This window comes from Hevea brasiliensis, chromosome 11 (assembly GCF_030052815.1).
Source record: "Hevea brasiliensis isolate MT/VB/25A 57/8 chromosome 11, ASM3005281v1, whole genome shotgun sequence".
Taxonomy (NCBI): Eukaryota; Viridiplantae; Streptophyta; class Magnoliopsida; order Malpighiales; family Euphorbiaceae; genus Hevea; species Hevea brasiliensis.
The window spans coordinates 74184660-74201442 of NC_079503.1; the positions used below are offsets into that span (position 1 = coordinate 74184660).

Here is a 16783-nt window from a genome sequence, read left to right on the forward strand (position 1 = left end):
CTTCTTGTTGACTAACAAGGATGAGGGAGCCATATTGAAGGCTTTCCCATCCAAGTCAGTAGAGAAGCCAACTGATGCTGCCTGTGAATCTCGAGTTGGTACATTGACGCAATGGGCCTCAAATGGTCTGCAAACAAGGTAAGATGTGAGGTCGGCAGCCTAGTAGTAGCCATTTCGATGCTCAAGTTAGTCAGTTTATCAGAATAAAAGATAACAACCAATAGAAAATGACAAAAGATGAAAATTGCGTACCTTGGTAGGTGTTAGGAGCCTATTTATAGGGTGAGAAGAAACGTATTTGCTTGATCCTCAGAATTTTGCTGATTTATGTCTAGTTGTACTCTTCCGTATGCTATGGAAATGCAACATACTATATTAGCGATATTCCCTACGATAATCTTGCATGTTTCAACCACTTTTATCGATCTCTATGTCAATCTTGTTCGAATTCCTGGTGTTCGGTCTTGTCCACCTCATTGTCTTTGGACTACTCAAGTAATGAATTCGAACCTCTCATGACTAGATCGGATTTAGGGGTTCCGACCCTTTAAGGACTAAATCTGATTTTTGGGTGTACTATATGGTAATTGAAGACAATATTTTTGGTGGAGATGCAATTGGTGTAACTAATTTTGGTGGGCTTGAGGGACAAATTGGTGTTGAGGCCTTTGATTCAGCAAATGATTATGTGAAATTGATGAAATTTATCTTTGATTTTGAGTCTATAAGGAAGTTGTGTTCATCTCCGAAATTCACATTCTGTCATGATGCATTGCATGGAGTTGTTGGGGCTTATGCAAAACATATTTTTGTTGAGCAGCTCAGTGCACAAGAGAACTCATTGTTGATCTGTGTTTCCAAGGAGGATTTTGGAGGAGGTCATCCAGATTCTAACTTTACTTATGCAAGGGAGTTGGCTGCTAGCATGGGATTGATTAAATCAAGTCCTCAAGTTGAACTAACAGAATGTGGTATTGCTGTTGATGGTAAAGCAAATCGTGACATGATCCTTAGTAAAAGGTTCTTTGTTATTCCATCGGACTTGGTTGCAATTATTGCTACCAATGCATATGAAGTCATAAAAAAGAACACTGGAGATGATACAAGTTCTTTTACTTATGAAGCTATTTTTGGCGAAGATTAAATGCAAAATGAAACAAACCTTAAGTGAAGGTTCAATTGGGCATTTGAAGGTTCAGTTGGGGATTTGAGCATATGATCAAATGCAAGATGAAGTAAGTTGAATAAGGTTCTATTTTTCTTTTTTCGTTTGGGGTTTTCAAAATTGTACAGGCATTTAGCTTCTATTGAGCACATTCCATGCAAATGCTTCCTTGAAGTATGATGATAATTCCAAGTCATTTTTCAGATTTTCTTCCTTGGAAACTTAAAGAGAGGTATTGATACTTGTCTAATGTTGATTGGTGTAATTATTAAGCTGGTTTATGAAGCCGTTAAACAGTTAAGAGACAGAACACAGCTGATTGTAAAATCCATGTGAGGATTGAATCTCTCCTATTTGAGTATTCTTTTTCTATTACCTTTTCTCTATTGGATTTGCATTAAAAAAAAATGATATAGAGTAGCCACCAGTGAAAAATTCACCAATGATGTTTAAAAAGGAGATCTAAAATAAGAAAAGGAAAGAGAAAAAAAGAAAGAAAAAAAAGATGCGAAAGAATGATAAATTTAAATATCACCAACAATCGAGAAGTTTTTATATATATATTGCAAAAATTCTTTAGGAAGATGAGTTGTGAATATTTAAATTAAAAAAATAATAACTTTTAATCTTTTATATTAATAGGCAACATTTATTAAAGTGCATTATTGTGATTACTTGTCACCCTTTCTTAATTTATTATTTTTATGCCCAGATTCTACGATTTTACTATGATAAATTGAAAAAAAAAAAATTGAGAATTGGTCTAAAATTCAAGATATTTTTAAAGCAATTAAGACTTAACTTTTACTACCTATTTACTTTTCAATTCGATTTGTAATAACTGAAAAATCTAACAAGTTTAATTTATTGATGTTCAATTGACGTTCCTATTCCTCCAAGAAGCTTAATTTAGTTTTACTGTGCAATCATACGATAGTGGCTTTTATGGGACAAAAGCCCGACCCCTCACATGCAAATATGAAAGTAGAAAAAATAAAATGGACTTAATTCCACCAAAAAATTATTTCAGAGGTTTACCTAAATCATATATATATATATCTCAAATACCTCATCTCAAACCAATGTGGGATAACAATTACCTTGAGCATGTCTATCTATTTTAGCTTGATTCAGTGACTAAAAATATATAAGAGCCTCAAGTTTGAATCCCTATTCCCTTAATATGCATACTTCAAAAAAAAAAAAAAAAAAAAAAAAAACACCGCATGTCCTAGTGAAGTACCGTAATCCTCGCCTTTCATGTCCATCTCCAAAACACAAATACATACTTTCTGACTGTTGAGGGTGTTGGTTTAAATTGAAGTCGGGTATCATGTGAGCATGCTTGGAAGTTTTCTAATTGCATAAATTATAGTATCTACGGTGAAAAAAGCCAGAATTTCACACACCATGGAAGTTGACAGCAGCATAAAGTTATATACTAACTGCCATGAGAGGCCGAGTTTTGCTTGAACTATGAAGCGAAATTTGATCAAACTTGTTCATTGAGGCCCCAGATCCCAGTTGTTCAGAATACAAACCTTGACTCACCACTAATTCAGGAACAGAAGCTCGGCCTTCAAGCATCCTTACTACTTCAGACATTGTAGGCCTAAGTGTAGGTGAAGAAAAAGTGCATAATAATGCAACTTTTATCATTCTAACAGCTTCTTCCTTGTTGAACTGGGATCCCAATCTTGGATCAACCAGCTCCATTAGGTCTCCCTTTTGCTGTAAAACAAGAGCCTGAAATAACCACAGAAGAAATTGGCACACCTGAGCTTGATATCACAATGATATTCATATTCTGTAGAATTAAACAGATATTTATTTTGCAGCAATAAGTATGGCTTTTGTTGCATGCTTGATGCATCAAACTCAAAAGAACATGCCAGATATCTTACCCAATCCATGAGGCAGACAAAATTTTCATCTGGTCGATATTTCATGTTGCTTTTCCCAACAACAATTTCCAATGCAACAATCCCAAAACTGTATACATCTGCCTTATAGGTTAAGTAACCCCATAATGCATATTCCGGTGCCATGTAACCTCTACACAATAAAATGCAATTGTATAACATTTGCCTCACTAAAATAAGCAATAAAAACAATTTGAATTGAAGAAACAAAAATATGCTACTAGAAAAGTATGCAACAAAGGTTAGTGAAAGGATGAAAAAATTAGAAGAAACAAAGGGTGGCTCACATAGTTCCAGCAACTCTGGTGCTGATGTGGGTATTCTCTTCTTCATCAAGCTTGGCCAAACCAAAATCAGAAATCTTAGGGTTTAGGTCCCTATCAAGAAGTATATTAGCAGCTTTGATGTCTCTATGAATAATTTTCAAAGCAGATTCTTCATGCAGAAAAGCCAGACCTTTTGCTATGCCAACACAAATCCTTTGCCTTGTCTGCCAGTCCATTTTCAACTGGCTTTCCTCTTTGCCTATAACCAGCATACATAAGTTATTAATATAACCCAGTGGCCTAATTTTTACCACGTTATTTCAAGGCGCACAAACTACATATTGAAGATCTGAAAAGCAAGCTTACCAAACAAAGCATGTGCAAGGCTATTGTTTTCCATGTATTCATATACCAACAATAATTGATTCCCTTCAACACAACATCCATACAATCTAACAAGATTTGGGTGTTGTAAAGCAGAAATCATGCCTATTTCATTCAAAAATTCTCGATGTCCCTGTTTTGATTTGGAAGAAAGCTCCTTAACAGCAACTATAGTACCATCCGATAGTGTTCCCTACAGTAAGGAATAAGAATATTATGTCAACATTGTTGTTTCAGTTTATCTTTCACTTGTTAAAGACAAAAAATAAAATAAAGTAAAATACAAAGATAAATAATTTTTAAACAAGGATAGACTTGTACTATACCTTGTAGACTGATCCAAAACCGCCTTGTCCAATCTTGTTAGCAGGATCAAAGTTATTAGTAGCAGCTTTAATTTGTCTGAAGGTGAAGATACCAATTTGCAGATCTAAACCTAAAAGTTCTATGCAAAAAACAAGGCTAAGAATTTGAACAGTAGTTTCTTTAAGAATTAAAGAAATGGAAGGAAAGAAAGAGAGAAAAATCTGGTTTAGAACTTGTAATTTTTTAATAGTTACAAAAACATTCGACTTACTACAAGATTCTCTACTAATTTCTTACCAGATCTCTTCCTGAAAATAATATCATGTGAAACAGAAGAGCAAACAAAAAGGATAGAATTTTGCATTTGGATATGCCCACTTTAATTTCTTAATACTTCAATACAAGTACCATTTTGCAACTTCAAAATGGCTAGAATGTGCAAATTCTCAAAACATAAATGGTTCTGAGGATCTTCCTCGGATATTTGCTTAATCTATGAAAGTTCTGTCATATTTTTTTTAGAAGTTCTAAAGCAAAGTCTATTGCTGGCAATGATCTGATATTCACCTGATGACTGATTCAACTGAAATGGTCAGTCATCATTGTGATCAGGCAGTGCAAAATAAAGTATAGAAAGGCTTCCATTTTAACAAAGCTACAATTGGTTTTGTGGCTGTACTTCCAGTTTGCCAATACCCTGACTCTTCATCAGAAGAAAAAGTATGCATATCTTGACATATAATTTTAGGCGAGCAACAATAGTGTCTGTTTCAAGATTATATGACAATAGAATGTTGTGAATTATTGCAATGCTATAGTGATTGAACATAAAATTTATAATTTAGTTATATTCAGTACCTTGTTCTTTTACTGCCCTGCCTCCCAAATAACCCTTCCACCGAAGAGTGCCTACAACAATAAGAATGAGGAACGAAAGCAACACTACAGCTCCAGCCACAATGAGTTTTTTCCTTTTTCCTCCACCAGGAATAGGAGGCTTGAATTCTATGCAAAAATTGAAAAAAAAAAAAAAGACGGTGATCATCAGATTGCAGTATATATACACAAGTCAACACAACCATGTTTAAGTAAGCTACACAATGAAAAAAAAAAAAAAGTTGCACTGCTTATAATATATCATTATGCATCTTCAGTCTCATTCTGGCCCATGTCCCATACAAGATAACACAAAATTCCTAAATATAAGAGGTACAACTTGCCAGATTCCACATCAATTGCAGATATGAGAGGGCCATATGTTCCTCTAATTGGGACAGCTGTTGTCCCTTTGCCAGCCCAACGAAGGTGGATCCCTAAAGTTCCATCCTCAACGACTACTTTAAAATTCTGAATGGTCACCTTATCTACCCCTCCTGCTTCCTTTCGGATATCAAAATCCTTCAACACAAGTTTTTCCTACAATATACAAATTTAATCAAATCATCTTACATTCAGATAAGGTACATAAATGAAATTGACTACCTGAATATAAACATTAAATATCCGTCTCCCAAGACTGTAATAGGAGCTATTGTCCCTGAGTACTATCTCTGCAAAGTGAAGCTTCACATTGTAATTCCCATTCACTAAACAGCGCACATAGTACGTAAGGGAGAGAGGTGAGAGACGTGCTCTTGTGTACAATTCAGAATTCTCCATCCTAAGGATGGATAAGTTTTGTGCTATGTAGTCACTTGCAGATCTATTTTTGCCCCAGAAATGTCCAGTATTACTAATTTCCCAACTCTCCCTAGTGGGAACATATTTTGCTGCAGCTCCTGACTCTTCATCTGCTACGTAGCTGATGTCTCCGATGTTGGTTGCACCTCCACCACAATTTATATGCAATGAATATCTGTCTATACATGTTCAAAAAAAAAACTGTCTATAAAGAGATTACAACAAATTAATAGTAATTAGATGTGAATAAACATAAAAAGTCAATATTTTTCTCCTTTAGTTCCATTCTTCTTGGTGAAAACCAAAGAGGAAGGCCTCAAAAATAATAGGAGCATGTACAATGTATTTTGATAAAAAAAAAATTATTATTACCTTCTGAACAAGCAAGGTTTTTCAGGCACTCGACAGCAGCTTTTCTGGAAATAGTATCAGAGAATTACAGCTTATATTAAAAGGCAAAAAGATAAAAGCGAACTAATTTTACCTTCAGAAGTTCAGTAAAAAAAAATCTTACGAGTTATTCCCTCCCGAAGTGCTTTTAAACAAATTCCTAATGGATCAACAAAAAGATAAAGGTTCAGAAGTATGAAGTAAACTGAAATTTTTTCAAATAAAGAAAAGACCAGGAAAAAGATGTTCTTACAATGTATCTCGACAAGTAGTTGGCAATGAGCTTTCTGTAAAATTATTGCGAGAAAGGTCTATTTCACTGCACATAAACATTCTTTTAATATTTCACTGCACATAAACATTCTTTCAATACTTTTACAATATAGAGTTGTTAGAAAATAACAATTGGCAACTATTTCAGATGTTCAGATACTTGCCTACAAAAATATTTACCAGAAGAAGAAGAAATATTTAACTTCTTTCAGCTACATTTAATTTTCAGTAACCCATCAATATGATAAATTTTTTTGAATCAGTTTAAGTCCATTGTGATTGGTCAGGGCTAATAATAGATCTGGTCCAAGCCTAGCCTCAACTTTGCGTGGCAGTTAAGTAAACCAAAGCCCTTTTTTTGTCCATAGGAGGGCCACTTGAGCAGGCCACATAATGGGGGTAGCCTTCAACTCCCTAAACCCCACCTTGCTAGATCAACAAGAAAATACCCACCCCCCAAATGCATAAGGAAATTGCTGGCTCTGGCTTAGGGATTTGATCCCAAGACTTCATTGCTCTCAAGCACAGGGCTTAAGGCACTTGAACCACTGGGCCAATTGTTAGGTTCAATGCTTGATATTACTATTAAAGAAAAAGGCAGCAATGAAAGTGAACAATTTAACACATATCTACATTTCCAAAATAAAGCAAGAAGCAAGTTGAAGTTGTAAGTAAAATGAAATCGTTTCCCCTATTCCATATGGTAGAGTGGAATCTGCAACTGACCTTAAAGAGGTGAATCTTTACCAAATTACGAAGTTACAGACACAAAACAGATTTATGCTTGTCAGTTTATGCAAGTATGCATGCATAACAAAAAAAATACATATTAAGAATCAGAAATATGTTTCCCTAGGACAAAATAATAAAATACATAATCAAATAACTTCTTATAGAAACAGATTTAAGTAAACACACATACGCATGAGTATCTCCATTCTTGAGCCAGTCTGGGATGGGTCCAGAGAGCAAGTTACTTGTCAAATACCTATTTATCAGGCAGCATCATGCCATTTTATTAGACACATCATTTTCAATTTGGTGGAGAGCAAGGTTAAGACAAGCACAGACACTCACCTCAAAAATGCTTTTGAAAGTGTTAACATCATATAGTGTTCTCTTATACCAGGAAAAAGAATATTGCCACTCATCTTCAAGGCTCAAGCATCATTACTATTTCAAAAGATTGTAAAGTGTAGTTGGATTTTTTTTTTTTTATGTTTATTCAGTGAGGATAAAGTACAGATTTTCATTAAATACATTGAGTATTTTTCAAGATGATGGATATGAAAGGAATAGGGGTCAAATTCCAAAGGGCAATCATATACATTAAGTGATTATCTAAATTTAAGCTATTGTGTTTGCTAGGTACATTGTTAGCTTCGCCAAAATATCGTGCTATATAAGTGTGATGGCTATCTAATAGTATTAAATTTGGATATGAAACTAGAATGTTGCATGGTTTTCATAGAGTTCATTGCAACTATTTATTAAGAAGGATATATATGAACTGCAAGATATGCCATCTAGCCCTCATGAGCCTAGATACTTACATATTCTCCAATTCTAGTAGACCTTCTAGATCTCTTGAAAGATTTCCTCTCAATCTGTTGAAACTGAGATCTGAATAGAAAAAAAAAATTGCAGATTTCACAACAACAGAAATTGCAGGGAAAATTGTTAGTTAATTATAAAGGGTGTATAACTCCAGCTATCTCAACACTCCAATTTTCTAGTATGACCAGAGGAAATAAAAAAGTTGGAGGCAAGTGAACAAAAGATTACAATTTTTTCAATGATGGCCTTGCTGCTATATATGGTGGGATAGAACCAGATATATTGCAATTGCTCAGCATCCTGCAATATAATTATCTTCACATAAACTCATCTAGTGCAGCAGAAATATTCTGATTTTAAAGCATCCATCAATGTTAATAATGACTTACAATGACTCAATCCCTGTCATGTTCTCTAAGTGTGGAAACTCTGAACCTTCTCCATGTAAGTCGCTAATCCTTCTACATTATACAGAATAAGACATAAGTAGCAGATTTGCAATTTTCAACTTTTCAAAAGCATGCAAAGATGTTGGGTTAAGTAAGATTGTAAGAGTAATTGACTTGAAAAGCACAACTTACAGTTTAGTTAAATTGTTCAAAGTAGAAATGCTAGAAGGAATAGGCCCTTCAAAACCACTAGCTTGAATCTCTCTGTTAGTATACCATTCAAAGGATTTAGATTTCCCCATGGAGGGAAAAGAAAAAAAAGGAAGGGCATGCATGGATTAAGAATTTGAGATAGAAAAAAGTACGCACAATATCTGAAGATTTTTCCAGCTTTGAATAAAACTGGGTATTTTTCCAATGAAGTTGTTGCTGCTTATCCTACTGCAAGTGAATGCAAAAACTAGATTAAACAATACTAAGCCTTAAGAGATTAATGTGATAAAGAAAATCTAAACCTATAACAAGGTGACATTGTTAAATGTTACAAGAATTTACAGCTCTGTTAGTTTGGTCAAATTACTAAGAGCCACCGGTAAATTTCCAGTCAGATTGTTTGCACCAAGATAGCTGCAAGCAAAGGGAGAAAATCAACGTCAGTATACTCTATTATTTTTATTGAAATCAGAGAATATTTTCTGACAGAAAAGGTTAGAGAGACTGACACAATCTCCAAGTTAACCAAGTTTCCAAGCTGAGGGGGAACAGTTCCTGAAAACATATTGTTCTCGATGCCCCTGAACAAATTCTCCCTCAATATTATAACAGGATGAGAAAATAGAACAAATATTTTTACAGTAAAAAATGATATAAAACAGAAACATAGGGCTACCATACAAGGCTCTAAGCGTGGTAATATTTCCTAGATAGCTTGGGATTTTTCCCATTAAGCGGTTAATGGAAACAGACCTGCAGAATACACATGCTATTAATTCAGTATGAATGAGCATTCAAGAGCTACCCTAACATTGACTTACAGACATTGCTTACAGAAATTCCAACTTTGTAGAAGCCCATTCACTTGGTATGTTACCACTGAGGTAATTCCGAGTAAGATCACTGTAAATCAGATGAATATTCATAGATGAATTTAAGGTTGCAGTACAGTTTGCAGGTGTTAACATGTTCTAAACAAAGTTACTGAAATTAGAAAACTTCTTACAGTTTCTTGAGGAAAGGTAGTTTCATAATGGCACGGGGCAGCACACCAGCAAGATCTTGCGCTTTGAGTAATCTATTGTCCAAGAATGGATAAGTCTTAGAATTCCAAAATTAATTGCTAGAAAATCCAAAATTTAGTATTTTCTTTCAACTGAAAAAATAAATAAATAGAAATTCTGATCATAAATGCAAATTGATAACCCCCTCCCCCAGACCCCAACCTAAAAAAGATGATATCTAACAACAGGAGCATTATACCCTTACACTATATCAATCACTGGTCGCACTGGCTCATAAAAACACCAGATTCTTTCAAATTATTAAGGCAATGTTAACTTGTGCTAAGCGAGCTTTCAAATCATGAAATAGAAATAGAGGATGTTGGTCAATTAACAATTATAATCCACAAGCAATTTGACCTTGAATTAAGAAAATGGGTCGTCGGAACAAAGAAGGAAGCTTACATGCTTTCAACATGACATTCACCGCCAATATAAGAACAATTGCAAGTTACAATATTGGCATAGTAAGGCCTATCCTTGGATGGTGGTGTCTTCCAACTTGTGTCATTACTGCAAGGATCTACTTTAAAGTTCCAATCTTTTTTGCCCAATTGGGTTGCCACTTCTTGCAGAGCTTGCACTGCAACACACATCAAGCTCGTCACTTTCTTTACAATTATGATTAAAATCATTTTTTTTCCTTGGGGGGCGGAGAAGAAGAAGAAGAAGAAAGTGAGAGAGATACCTTCCTCAGGAGGAAGATGCCCTGCCTGTGCTTTAACTTTGATTGATCCAATGGCCATGAGAATCAGCAGTGAAATCATAGTTGAGCCAAATATGATCTCTAAAACTTGATGAACTTTTGCCATCTTCACATCCACCATCGTTCTTGCTGTCTCTACTCCACTCACACCAATTATTTATTTATTACAAAGTTGCATGGAATATTTAAGGATTCATCACGTGCTGCTTTTATTCACCTTCCATAATTTGCCTAAAAGCCCGTGTGAATCCATTACATTTACATTATCCTGAGAGTACAAACAATTGGCAGAACAATGCTCACACCTTCAAGCTCATAGATATAGATCCATGGCCCATACCTTTGTTAAGTCTGAATTTGGCAAGAAACGCTTAATGGGACCCAGTTGTGCGGTACTGTTCTTTTTCTTGGCTTCAGTAGATTCCAGAACCAGTTGAGCTCACCGGACCCCAAGCCATTATCGGCCAACCTGGAGACCATGATGATGACCCTTATCTTTATCTTTATTGTCGGTATTATGAAAGAATTTAGGACTTTCACTGATAACCATATTTCCAAAGTTGAGTTTAATTTAACGCAAATTCTTAAAATATTCTCAAACTACTTTCAAGCAGCCCCCCCTTTTTTTGCTTCTTTATTTCAAGTTGATTATAATAGTAGTATTGTTGACAAGTAATCAATATAAATTTTAATAATTTTTCCTAAATTTAAATCATTATGATATTATATTTTCTCAATTTAAAAATATAATATAAAATTTTTAAATATTTAAATTTTACAATAAATTAAATTTTTTTTCTAAAATAATTTTTTATAAATAAAAAGAATAATTTTATACTTAAAAAAAATATTAACTAAGTGCCAGAGACTAAAGCTATTATGTCTATTTTTAATGAAAAAATTAATAATTAAAAATATATTTACACAAAATTTAAAAATAAAAAAATTTTATATTATATTTTTAAGTTGAATAATTATAATATTACAACTATATAAATTTAAAGATAATTATTAAAATTTATTTCAAGTAATTATATTATACAGAAAAAAAAATATATACATAGCTTGAAAATTACTATATTACTCGCTTGAATTAATGTGGTGAAGTAAAAGAATCGCTTGTAAGATGGGTTTATTTGGATTTAGCCAGTGGTTAGAATTAATTAATTTATTTATTAACGTTTTAAAATTAATTACTTGCAGTTGAGGATATTACATGTGTTGTAATATAAAAGATTAATAATTAGTAGCTTTAAAATTAAGAAGACCAAGACACATGGCGGCGGCAATGAGCCATCAGCATCTGGATTTGACAGCTGGTAGTTTTAGAAAAAAAATAAAAAATAAAAATTAAAAAAAAAACCCAAAATCAAGCTCTACCCCCAGGCCAACGTTAGATAAGGCACTTTTGGGGTGAATTACAATTAAATCCTTAGTTACCGTAAAATATATATATCAATCATTTTTTAATTTATTTTTTAATAATAATTTAATTCTTAAATTTAAATTTTGTTAACTATTTTTAAATTTAAAATATTATTTTTTAATAAAATTGTCTCAATATTTAAATTTTAAATTTTATATTATTTTATATTTAAATAATTATAAATATAAAAAATATATAAAATGAATAATAATTTAAATATAAAATTTAATTAAAACTGTTTTATTAATAAAATAAATTTCAAATTAAAAAATTAAAGGAATTAATTGTAAAGTACTCTTTTGTTTTGCACAATTTATACCTAATAAAACTTGAAATTTAAAGAAAAAAAATTCAGAAATTTTGACCTGTCAGAAAGGTCCGCTGCAGGTGCTAGTCATACCAGGACTAGTCTCAAAGTGCTAGTAAGCAGTAACGAAATATCCCAATACTGACTACTGTCTCCGCGTGCCCAAGAATATGAACCGTCCAAGACTCCATCATAATTTGATAGTCATAAATAATTACATTTAAAATCATAAAATTAAAATTTTAAATTTAATAAAATAAATTAATTTAATTTAAGATAGTATTTGATACAAGTAAATTTTATAAAAGTTTATAAAATTTATTTATAAATATAAAATTTTAATTTTTGATTTAAATAAAAATTTATTTAAAATTATTAATAATTAATTTCATTAAATTTATTATAACTAAATCAAATTTCATTAAAATTGAAGAATTTATAATATAAAAATATATATATTTTAAATAATAAAATTATTCTTTTATTATATATTATTTTATTTTATTTTATTTATTCTAAATATAAAATTTATTTTAATTGAAATAAATTTTATATTCAATATAAAACATACCAAATAAAAAAATTTATTTATAAATAAATAAATTTCACTATAAAATTGAACTAAACATGGTGTAAAATTTAAGAAATTCAAACTTTTATGATAAATTTATTTTTTAGATAAATTAATATTTATTTTTTTAAGAGTAATAAGTTTTATATTTTTTAAAAATATTTTTCGAAGAAATTTTTTCAAAAAAGGGTTTTATTTTTACAATCATTGAATTTTTAATTTTTTTTAGACAAAAATAAATTGGCACTAATTTTTTTTATTTTATTTAATTAAATTCTTTTTATGATTGTTTTAGTTTTTTCCAAAGGGAAGTATGTAGAGGGAGGAAGCAAAGATAAAATAGCGATTAATTGTAGCCTTTATAAATTTTAAGAGATGAAGTATAAAATATCAAAAAAAAATTTTCATCTTCCTGGAGAGCTTGTTCTATACAAATGCAAAATTTCAACTAAATTAAATTGCTTTATCATGTTTTTAGTATAATTAATCCAATTTTATGGGTTTTTTTTTATTTAATTACTTTTAATTGTCAAATTGATAATGCAAAGGCGAATTGACCTTTATTAGTCCGATAAGTCATATGAGAATGGCAAAACTAAGATCTTAAAAACATTGAGGTTTGAAATTTTAATTTATCATTGTTGATGTTATATATTTATTTATTAGATTTTGAAACTATTAGATGCAGGTATCATTTACCTAATATCTGATAGCAAATGGGTTAGTCCAGCACATGTAGCACCTAAGAAGGGTAAGACAACTATGGTAAAAAATGACAATAATGAATTGATCCCTACTAAGGTAACCACTAGTTGGTGAATGTGCATTGATTATAGAAAATTGAATAGTCCCACTAGGAAAGACTATTTTCCTCTTCTTTTTATAGACCAATTGTTAGAGAGGTTGGCTAAACATTCTTACTTCTGTTATCTAGATGGGTATTCTGGATTCTTTCAAATTCTCATTCACCTAGAGAACCAAGAAAAGACCACATTCACTTGCCCTTATGGAACATTTGCATATAGAAGAATATCTTTTGGTCTTTGTAATGGCCCTGTAACTTTTCAAAGATGCATGATGGCCATTTTTTTTATTATATTGAAAATATAATGGAAGTTTGTATGGATGACTTTTCTGTCTATGGAACCAGCTTTGATGAATGCTTAACTAATCTATCTAATGTGCTTCAAAGATGTGAAGAATCAAATCTAGTTCTTAATTGGGAAAAATGTCATTTCACGGTAAGAGAAGGCATAGTCCTTAGGCACCTAGTTTTAGAAAGAGGAATAGAAGTGGACAAGGCAAAGATAGAGATCATTGAAAAAATGCCACCACCATCATCGGTCAAGAAAGTGCGAAGCTTTTTGGGGCATGTAGGCTTCTACAGAAGATTCATAAAAGATTTCTCTAAAATAGCTAAGCTATTAACTAATTTGCTAAATCAAAATGTTCCCTTTGACTTTGATAAAAGTTGCCTTATTGCATTTTACAAGATAAAAGAAGCCCTTATCTCAGCACCAATAATGCAACCACTAGATTCGGAGCTGCCATTTGAGATAATGTGCAATGCAAGTGATTATGCAGTAGAGGCAGTGCTTCCATAGGATAAGGTGGATTACTCTTCAAATGTTGTGCAAATGTAGCCACTTTTGGATTTTCATTATTGATACTCTCTTTATGGACAAGACAACTTTCAAGAGAAGCCTTCGGATAACTCTTTCTAAAGTGCTCTTTCACTAACTCATTAACTATATCAATTCTCAAGCTAGAGTCTACATCTTCATATCGCTTCTTCTTGGCATTGCCAATATTGAAAACTAATTCATCCTCTCCCACTCTAAGAGTAAGCTTTTCACCTTTCACATCAATCAAAGCACCAGCTGTAGCCAGGAAAGGCCTCCCCAAAATGATTGGCATATGAGAATCCTCTTCCATGTCCAAAATGACAAAGTCAACTGGGATGTAAAATTTTCAAACCTTCAGTGGTACATTCTCCAAGATCCCTTCTGGATACTTAATTGATCTGTCTGCCAACTGAAGAGAAATGTGGGTTAGATTAAGATCTCCCATATTGAGCTTCTCATAAATGGAAAGGGGCATAAGGATAACACTAGCCCCTATATCACATAAAGCTTTTGTAGAACATGATTCCCTAATGTGGCATGGAATTGAAAAACTCCCTGGATCCTTGAGCTTTGAAGGAAGTTTCCTTTGGAGGAAGTTTCCTTTGGAGGATAGCACTGCATTCCTCAGTTAAGGCTATAGTCTCATAATCTTCAAGTCTTCTTTTGTTTAAGAGAATTTCTTTCAAAAACTTAGCATAAGAAGGCATTTGGGAAAGAGCATCAATAAAAGGCACATTTATATATAGCTTCTTCAAAACCTCTAAAAACTTCCAAAATTGCTTATCAAGCTTGGCTTTTCATTGCACTGTTGGGAAGTTATTCTTACTTGATATTTTGATTGTCTACTTCCCCAAAACTGATTTGTTTTAATTGCCTTTGTTGCAGATTCTTTTGGCTTGTGCAAAGAATTTTTTGTGTGTTGATTCTGCAGCATATGCTGTCAACTATCGGTTTATTCTTATTAGCTGAGGTTAGGTGTATTATTTTCTGTGTCTTTAATGTTAGTATTATGGTGAGTGGTTCATTTTCTGTGGTTGTGAGCTTAATTGGGTTGTGTCATTCAATTTTATGGTGCTGCATTTGATTGGAAAAAATGAGCGTGCATGATTTGCTTTTATGGATAAATGCAACTTTCTGATTGTAGTGCAGTGGTATTGGTTCTTGCTAAGCTTAAGATGTGATTAATTTCAAACTGCAGGTTTTGAGTTGAAATGATATTGCTCACAAGTTTTTGTGCAGAAATTTTTGTTGTTATGAACTTGAATGTGCAACTAATTTGAATTTGCATATGTTGATGAATTTTTATGTTAATTTTTAATGATTCATGCAATTTTTTGGGTGAAAATTCTCATTTTTAATGAAGTTTAAACATTAAAAGTCATTTTCCCTTGCAATTTCCAAATTTGCGAAGTGATTTTATTAACTTTTGTTTCTGCTGAATTGTGCATAGGCAAACTGCACAACTTATGCAGTTTTTATACTTCATTTTTGCCCTATTTCTCATTTCTGCCGAAACCTGCACAACTTAGTGCATAACTTATGCAGTTTTTTATTACTCAACTTTTTGTTATTTCATTTTTACTGAAACTTGCATAAGAACCCACATAACTTGTGCAGCCTACTTATGCACTTATTTTATAGAGCACTCCTACTGCATAACTTATGCAATCTGCTTATGCAACATGCATTATGCCCTTTAAGTTGCTAAATCACTATCCTATGCCAGGTAACCTTTCACCTTTTCTTTTCATTTCACTAATACCTGGTTATTCATTTTTGTCTTGAATTTCACTATGCACTACCTTAGACATTGAGGACAATGTCCAATTTTGAGTTTGGGGGTGTAAGATTTTCACTTATTTTTGCTTAAAAATTTTAGCATTTTTAGTCTAAATGCACTTAATTTCATTCCATACATCATATATTCATATTGTAAATATTTTATACACACATACATACATACCATACATCATACTGTAACCATTTAAAAATTGTACATATTGCATACAAATAGATTTCATCCGCTTAGTTAATGCATTTTTCATTTTTAGGAACCATGCATTCATGCAACAAAATTTTGCATAAAATCTTTTGCCAAATCCCTTGAGTAATGAGAAGTTACTTATGAGAGTGATTTGACTTACCTTTAGTTGGGTTTATGGATTGAAAGTTTCCTAAGAGGTACAAAGTTTTGAAGTGTTTATCGTTTGCCTATATCTTCTTAGCCAAAAAGCCACCCAACTAGTCATTTAGAGATGGAAGTGTTTAGAGGGAGGTATAGGATAAAAAATAGTCTAGGGATGTCTCACCAATCTTAGAGCAAATTTTCTAAATCTTTCGAGGCAAAATACCAGCTTGTACTTGAAAAGAGAGATTATTAGGCATTCTTTGATTTAAACCTTTTCATTTTAAATATTTGGCCTTTTTTCCAATTAAAATTAACCCTTGTAAACCCATTTGAGCCTTTATATTCCTAATTTTTCTTGAAACCATTATTGCTACCTAGCCAATGAACCAAACACTCTAACCCTTTTTATGA

The 16783-nt window shown here is 32.3% G+C and overlaps 2 protein-coding genes across 2 annotated transcripts; one reads left to right on the plus strand and one right to left on the minus strand.

The window, feature by feature from the left end:
- The first annotated feature begins 580 nt into the window (after positions 1-580).
- On the plus strand, positions 581-1144 carry LOC131170275 (phosphoglucomutase, cytoplasmic-like). Its single transcript, XM_058129333.1, has one exon. It carries the CDS (start codon positions 581-583, stop codon positions 1142-1144), a length of 564 nt encoding a protein of 187 aa, XP_057985316.1.
- Positions 1145-2599: 1455 nt separating this feature from the next.
- LOC110643282 (probable leucine-rich repeat receptor-like serine/threonine-protein kinase At3g14840) lies at positions 2600-10452 on the minus strand. Its single transcript, XM_058129334.1, has 24 exons — positions 10298-10452; positions 10015-10192; positions 9552-9623; positions 9380-9448; positions 9227-9298; positions 9055-9126; positions 8888-8959; positions 8698-8773; positions 8525-8592; positions 8333-8404; positions 8172-8243; positions 7940-8011; positions 7309-7374; positions 6367-6432; positions 6238-6273; positions 6096-6139; positions 5526-5902; positions 5264-5459; positions 4902-5048; positions 4064-4182; positions 3720-3930; positions 3375-3612; positions 3070-3220; positions 2600-2911 (listed from the first exon to the last, which is right to left on the minus strand). The coding sequence occupies exons 1-24, from the start codon at positions 10434-10436 to the stop codon at positions 2600-2602; spliced, it is 2997 nt and encodes a 998-aa protein (XP_057985317.1). The 5' UTR covers positions 10437-10452.
- Positions 10453-16783: the final 6331 nt, after the last annotated feature.